Genomic DNA, 8,247 nt, shown 5'->3' on the forward strand with positions numbered 1-8,247 from the left:
AAGATCCCTGGACCGGTCCTAGTCGATCATGGGAGGGAGGGACTGCAAAGTCAAAGCTCATGCGCCACTTTTCGTGGACAATGCAATACGCGCGCACGTCAAAAAAGTCTAGCACAGAGAATTCAACCGTTGAAGAGCTAGCAGCCGGCCCCTCCGAGATGTGACCGGACCGATAATGATCCATGCTACTATCTGCTTTCTGCGCTCGTGTTTTTGCTAGGGAGGCAAGATATCACAACAGCAAAATAGAAAACATACATCCTACATAGTATTTCCAACAGCTATCGGACATTAATCTAACGTTATAAGCGAGGGAGGACCTAGGCCTCTCCTCGTTTCTTTATTGCAAGTATTAGTATCTAGATTTTCACTGTTAAGTCCCCTGCTGAGTCTAACTAAGATGCTCTCGCTCTAGTATTTTAATGTCCATCCTTATAAGTATGTCATCGCTCTTGTTTTATTCTAGGTCCGCTTATGCGTTCGACGACTGTCAGCCACCGGACATAAGACTTATGTCCGACGGCTGACAAATAAGCCGTCGAACATAAAGTATTTTAAGAACTTTCCCACGCACACGCCCACTCTCTGCCTGCGTCGCTCGCTAGCTCCCCCTTCGCCGCTGCCACTCTACCTCGCTGGTGCACGCCCCCTCACCACCGCACGTGACCTTGTCAGCGTCCGCGCCCTCGTCAGCGACAGCTTCATGGCCTCATCGGCGTCCCTCGCCTGTCGTTCCGTGCCTCTCGCTGGCGCCCCTCATCCTCTGCCTCGTGCTCGCACCCGCCACTTCGTTCGACGCTAAGTAAGTTATTTTCGACGGCAAAAAGTAATTGTACAAATTATTTAGATTGTTTTAGTTCGTTTAGAGGTTGTTAGATATTCTGAATTTGGAATTTTCGAGGGTAATTATTAAACCCTCGGAAATAAGCTTACTCGATGTTATTTTCACACGAAATAATGTTATTTGTAACTTAAACGTATGTAATGTTAGCAAACACAATCTATTGTAGCGTAAACGCGTGTATCATAGTGTTAACAAATGGAACATAACCTAGACGTTGTTCGTTTCGGCCCAACACACCTCGCATGTGACGTATGTGATGTGTGTTGAGCCGGAATTGTCCCTTTATTGGACAACCTAGCTCGGAGTGACCGATAGAGCCCGTGTTTAGGACAAGGCAGGTGCTCGTGCATAATTTCGACAACATAACCCCTTTGTTCTCTGTTTCACCATTTTCAGGCATGCAATTGGAGAACAATAGGGCTATGCTACCAAAATTTTGCTTTAGCTAATGTCTTATCATAAATACGACCTCTATCGATCACTCTTGGGTGGTTTAAGAGCTATCCTTTTCTATAGATGTAGGTGCATGATTTCTCCGTGATAACAACAGAGTACGACCAATTAAACCCCCAATCTAACCAAACCTATTTATTATATTTACCTTATTTGCAATATTATTTTCATTCCTTAGGAGTAGGAGTAATCTAGCCCTAGTCTAGCCTTTATCAACCTATTTTTTTCGCCGCTGTTTGACTCTACGGGTCTGTTTGGTTAGACTGTGGCTGTGAAAAAAAACTGTTGTGGGCTATGAGCTGTGAAAAAAGCTGATGTAGGTTGTGAGCTGTTAAAAAGCTAAAAACCGTTTGACGGAAACTACTAAAAGCCGTTAAAATTTCTTCTATATATGTTTTCACAGTTCCATCCGAAAGCCATTAAAAGCAGATCCAGAGATGCTTTCAGTTTTGCACTGTGAGAAAGTCGGCTTTTAGAAAAAGCTGTTTCCTGGATCTAGCCCTTTGGTTTGGCTTTTGGCTTTTAGGGGTCAAAAGCCAAAACCAAAAGTCAAACCAAACATACCCTGCGTTGACCAGAGACGTCTTGGATGGTATACTAATCCCAAGACAATCCTTAGAGCTCTTATTTTATCGGGGTTCTTCTCGGGAGACGAGATCCACGTTCTTCGCAGAGAAGAAGACCCTCTCCGCACGTACGTACGGACCGTCCGATCTAGAGTACGGACCGTTCGGCAAAACCGCAGGGAGAAGCCGCTCGTGCAGCGAGGTCACGAACCATCCGTGCTCCCACAAACGGTTCTAGTGATTAACACCCAAATCGACGTCACCATTCCAGTGATTGAAGCCGCAGCTGTTCCGGTTGAAATCGACCTGCGTGTTTCGTCTGCGACTTTATCGCGTTTAGTTATAGATGAGCAAACGAGCCGCCCGGCCCGGCACGGCCCGGGCCCGTGTCTGGCACGGCCCAAATAGGCACGGCACGACCAGGCCCACGGGCCTGCCGGGCCGGGCCTGCACAGTCCTACGTGCCTGGCCAGAGGCCCAGGCACGGCCCTTCGGGCCGTTTTTCGGGCCTAGGGATGGCAACGGGGATTTCCCCGTCGGGGAATGGCTTCCCATCCCCGTCCCCGCGGGGACAAAAATTCCCCGTCCCCGTCCCCGCGAACGCTCACGGGGGAGCTTTTTCTCCCATCCCCGTCCCCGTCGGGGAATTTATCCCCGTGGGGAACCCCGCGGGGAATCTGTCCCCACTAGAAGTACAATGTTTGAAGATAAATTTAAATTGATTGTATCAAATTAATACAAATTTAACAAACAAGATTGAAAATTACAAGAGACATAGTTTAGTTTTCTATTTTATAACATGCTATGTACTGAGTTCTTACTATAATTTTAACAAGTAAATTAACTAACTTGGATAAAATAGTTTCGTGGAGCGGGTACACGGGGAACGGGGACGGGGGATGGTTCCCCGTCCCCGTCCCCGCGAACCCGACGGGGATTAAATTTCCCCCATTTAGATCCCCGCGGGGACTAAATTAGTCCCATACCCGTCCCCTAATAGAGGAATTCCCCGCGGGGAATCGGGGATCGGGTCCCCATTGCCATCTCTATTCGGGCCGGGCCAGCCCGAAAAGCCCAGACCCAATTGTGGTTCGGGCCAGCCCGAAGCCCGGTAAATAGAATTCAACACAGTTTATAATTCTGAGCTAGAAAACAAAGATGCAACTGAATTCAACACAGTTCAACAAAATATACAGATGGAACAATCCAGGCCGATGGAACAATCTAGGCAGCACCGCTAGCCGCAGCTGCCACTGCTGATCAACTCTGCTGCAGCACGGCGCGTACGGCGTGGGAGGAGGAGTCGCACCGCCGGCGGCGTCCGTGGACCCGCGCGTCGCTGCGTTCGAGCTGGAGTACGCACACTGGGTGGAGGAGCAGAGCAGGAAGGCGACGGAGCTGCGGGCGGTGCTGCAGGCGCACGCGCCGGACGTCCAGCTGCGGGTCCTCGTCGACGCCGCGCTGGCGCACTACGGCGCGCTGTTCCGGGCCAAGGCGAGGGCAGCCCGGTCCGACGCCTTCTTCGTGCTGCTGTCCGGCGTGTGCCTGGAACCGGGCTGGCTCCGTGCCTGCTTTTCCTGGCGGGCCGGGCCGTGCCGCCCGGCGGGTGTATTCGGCAGCCCAAGCACGGCCTGGTCTACCGGGTCGGGCTGGCACGGGCACGAAACCAGACGGGCCGTGCCGTGCTTGGGCCGGGCCAAAAAACCGGGCCTCGTGCCGGGCTGTCGGGCTGCGGTTTGCATGCTCATCTATACGTTTAGTCATTCAATATAAAAAAGCTCTGGCTGTCGTCCGCCTGCTGCCTGTCGTCCACGCGCTTCGAGAAATTGCTTCTGCTGTTACCCAAGAGCAGCGTTGTTGATTTTAGCGCACGCGGACCAAGTGGTGGACTGTCGCTCCTCCAATCCGAATTTCCATCCAATTTGCTACCTGCACACGGTGATCGATTAGCTCTTCGTCCATTTATTGCTGTTATTTCGCGCGCATGAAGAATACCAGATTTTCCGCATATTATTTTGTTCTGGGTATTATCGCTGTTATTTATTCACCGGGCGATGAAGTACACGTACACCTGGATAAAGTAGATGACGCTCTTGACGAATTTAGTAACGAGGATTTCAAGTTTATTTTAGACCGGCGAGGACGGAGAAGAGAAAAGAGCATACGTCCTTGACTCAAATTAATCCAGCTTAATCTAGCAAATAACATTTTGTGAGATGTTTTGCATGAGAAAACTGCACCTGCGCGCGGCTACCTCTATGATCGAATCAAGTTAGTCAATTTGCATGTCTAAAGATTTGATTGACAAGCAAGACGTATGTGAAGATGGAGTTATATACACGCAAGTTAAAAGACGATGATTCATATTTTGGTCTTCAAGAAGATCATATGTCTACGCTAAGGAGCTAGATCATGACGAGGAGGATTTAAGTATTATTCCTTTGTGCACTTTGCCTGGTTTTGCAAAGAAGATGCGCATATATATAGTCATGAGACTATAAAACTAGATGGACTTTTCGAGGCTTCGTATGCCGAGGAATTAAAAGACAAAACAAATGATGTCTTTTCAAGGTTTTGCTTTTCAATGGAGAAGCCTCGCCTCTATTTACGGGAGGACAGAAAAATAAACCAAACAATAACAATATAGAAAAAAATCTTACAATCCTTACAAAGGCCATTCAAAAACCATGAAGCAAGACAGATAAATTCTGCAGGTACTGCAAGGAAGACAATCATATCATTGATTGATGCTGCTACTCCGTTTCATATATGCATTCATAGAGATTGATTTGTCACCTATGATCTCCTCCTCTAAAATGTGGGGCTTTTGCATTGTTATTAGATCGGGTGATGACAGACCTCGCACTTGATTTTCGTTGGAACTGAACCTATTCAAATTAAAATTCAAAGATGACGATCGATGCATGCACATATCTACAGTTGTTGTGGTATGATCTGCAACCGTAGTTTTCACAGAAGCGCCAACCCAAATCTGTATCTGTCTACAGTTGTGTTATTTATTCAACGCAGGCGCTGTATGCAGTCTCGGCACGCTTTCGTGTTCCAAGCTAGCAGGCGCCAGGGCCATCATGCCATGCAGCATGGCTCAAGGGGTTATTTGACAATTCAAACAGAAGCTGCCGGCAGTTATTCCGGCCGCCGCCGGTCACCATGCATTAATAATAATACCTAAATAAAAGGGAGAAGTTTGAAAAAAAAGAAGATGAACAATCGTTTTTCCTTCAGCGGCACGAAGACGGCAGTCTTCCGTTTCGTACATACATACATTAGCGTGTTAGAAAAATCAACAAAGAAGCAGCAATATACGTACAGAGAGGCATTTCAAAATTCATTACGAATTCACAACCAGCTGGAATACTTATCTTTCCTACGATTCTAGGGCACGACGACCGTGTTCCTACACAGGCGGCGGGACCATGTTATTGAGGTGTGTATGTTCTAATTAGTTTAATTCAAAAGCCTAAGCAGCTGCTGACAGAGAAATTAACAGTGTGTGAATTAAATAGAAAAGCATCGTTAGTTCATGTAGCAGGCAGTGCTTCCTCCACATACATGGCATTGGCAAGCAGAGGGGTTGACCACTGGAGATAGCATAGATCTCACACAATTATTGAGCGATGTCTGTGCTCCTTCAACGCCTCCAAAACAAAATGTGCAGCGCAGCACCGTACCCCTGCATACGTACCTGTGCTATTCTCAAATTTCTTATATATATATATATATATATATATATATATATATATATATATATATATATATATATATATATATATATATATATATATATATATATATATATATATATATATATATATATATATATATATATATATATATATGCAAAATTTGTTTTCTCAGCGTACGTCTCTGTTTCCTTCTTCCTATATGGCCTGCTGTGTGTTTGTCCTCCTCCTCTCACACCAAGAAATCAAGAAAATGTGCGTCAAGTAGAGAAGCTGGCTGCCTATAGAGAAGCAGACAGCTAGCTAGATACCTGCTGCTAGTGCCCATTATCCTGCACATCACTATTACCCTGGACTGGAGCATGCATGCATATGCAATAGCAGGCTAGCTGCTGGTTACTGCCCTCCTCCTCGACCGTGTCTCCTTAAGTCCTTATAACCTCACCTCACCTGGCCTCGTCTCAGCTCAGCTCTGTCCGAAGCAGCAGCAGCAGCTTTTCTTGCACTCATCCAGCATATGGCGGCCACGGTGATGACGACAACGACGAGCAAGGCAGGGAGAAAGAGCCTGATCTCAAGAACCCTGCAGCGGTGCAAGTCCGGGCTGAGCGCCGGTGGCGGCGGCTCATGCGGCCGGTCGTCAACATCGTCGCCGCCGGGGTGCTTCTCGGTGTACGTGGGCGCCGAGCGAGAGCGGTTCGTGGTGCGCGCCGAGTGCGCCAACCACCCTCTGTTCCGGCGCCTCCTGGACGACACGGAGCGCGAGTACGGGTACGCGGCGCAGGGCCCGCTCGCGCTGCCCGGCTGCGACGTCGACTCCTTCCTCGACGTGCTGTGGCAGATGGAGCGCGCTGACGGCGCCAACGAGGAGGTCGCCGCGGCCTCCTCGCCGATGTGCGGCCTGCACAGCGGCAGCAAGGGCCGCGCTGCCGGGTACCGGATGCTGTCGTCGCCGCCGATGGTTGGCAGGAGGAGGTGAGAGAGAGCAGAAAGACAAGGATTACCTACTAACAAACACATCATGATTAGTGAGCTAATGGTGCTGTAGGAATTCTGGTACGTAGCGTAGTACTAGTTCTCTACTGCTAATCTGCTATGACGACTAAGTGTCATCCATAGCAGAATCGTTGGCTTTCTGCTCATGATCATACTATGTTCATGCATGTGTATGCTGTGTGTGACTGTGAGCCCTAGCTCATCGATCCAGTTGGATCGATCAACTATAGAAATCGTGGACTCTAAAGTTTAGTCGTCATTTCAATTAGTCTCAGGTAATACAGGTTTCTGTATACACTATATATATATATATATATATATATATATATATATATATATATATATATATATATATATATATATATATATATATATATATATATATATATATATATATATATATATATATATACACACACACACACGGCGGCACTAAAATGCACCTGGGTGCATTCTCTATATTGAATGCACCCACCTGCAATAACACCCCCGAGCACGCCTCGGCCCTCCTGTATGCGCGCCTCCCTGCCCCCCGCCGCCGCGCGCCTCCCTGCCCCCGCCGCCGCGCGCCTCCCTCTCCCCCACCGCCGTCGAGCGCCTCCCTGTCCCCGCGTCGCCGCGTGCCTCCATGTCCCCGCGCCGCCGCGCGCCTCTCTGTCAGCGCGCCTCCCTGTCCCCCGCATTAGGTGTGATTGCAACTGCTGTATATTTCTACCCAAATATCTGTTAAAAAATGTAAACAAAATGATTGTAACTGCTGGTGTGTTGTAATTGCAACTGCTGGTATGGTGTAGATGCAACTGCTGAGTTGCTCTGATGTGATTGCAAGTACTGAATAACTCTGGAAAATTTTGTTAAAAAATATGATTGCAACTGCTGGTCTGGTGTAATTGCAACTGCTGGTCTGGTGTGATTGCAACTTCTATATAACTATGTCCAAAAATCTGTTAAACAAACAATGATTGCAACTGCTGTCTAGTGTAATTGCAACTGCTGGTCTAGTGTGATTGCAACTTCTTTATAACTATGTCCAAAAATCTGTTAAACAAACAATGATTGCAACTGCTGTCTGGTGTAATTGCAACTGCTGGTCTGGTGTGATTGCAACTTCTATATAACTATGTCCAAAAAACTGTTAAACAAATAATGATTGCAACTGATGTCTGGTGTGATTGCAACTGCTTTCTGGTGTAATTGCAACTGCTGGTCTGGTGTGATTGCAACTTCTATATAACTATGTCCAAAAAACTGTTAAACAAATAATGATTGCAACTGATGTCTGGTGTGATTGCAACTGCTTTCTGGTGTAATTGCAACTGCTGGTCTGGTGTGATTGCAACTTTTATATAACTATGTACAAAAATCTCTTAAACAAAACAATGATTGCAACTGTTGGTCTGGTGTAATTGCAACTGCTGGTCTGGTGTGATTGCAACTGCTGGTCTGGTGTGATTGCAACTTATGTGAAGAGGTTGAGCCGTTCGTGGAGAAAGAGGGGCGTGAGCGGGAAAGTGAAAAGGTTCTGTCGGGAGCGTGCGGGAGCGACGAAGATGTGCGAGAGGGACGAAGACGGCCTGAGTGGGACGGTTGGCTCGGACCTGGCGCGTAGGTTCGGCCTGGGTGCATTCTCTATATTGAATGCACCCAGGTGTAATATATAAATACAATATATATATATATATAG

General features: G+C 47.4%; 1 protein-coding gene across 1 annotated transcript; it reads left to right on the plus strand.

Moving 5' to 3' along the window:
• The first annotated feature begins 5,805 nt into the window (after positions 1 to 5,805).
• Positions 5,806 to 6,730, plus strand: LOC109945306 (auxin-responsive protein SAUR50). Its single transcript, XM_020551148.1, has one exon. It carries the CDS (start codon positions 6,085 to 6,087, stop codon positions 6,544 to 6,546), a length of 462 nt encoding a protein of 153 aa, XP_020406737.1. The 5' UTR covers positions 5,806 to 6,084; the 3' UTR covers positions 6,547 to 6,730.
• The last annotated feature ends 1,517 nt before the right edge of the window (positions 6,731 to 8,247 follow it).

Source organism: Zea mays, chromosome 3 (genome assembly GCF_902167145.1).
Source record: "Zea mays cultivar B73 chromosome 3, Zm-B73-REFERENCE-NAM-5.0, whole genome shotgun sequence".
In the NCBI taxonomy this organism is placed as follows: domain Eukaryota; kingdom Viridiplantae; phylum Streptophyta; class Magnoliopsida; order Poales; family Poaceae; genus Zea; species Zea mays.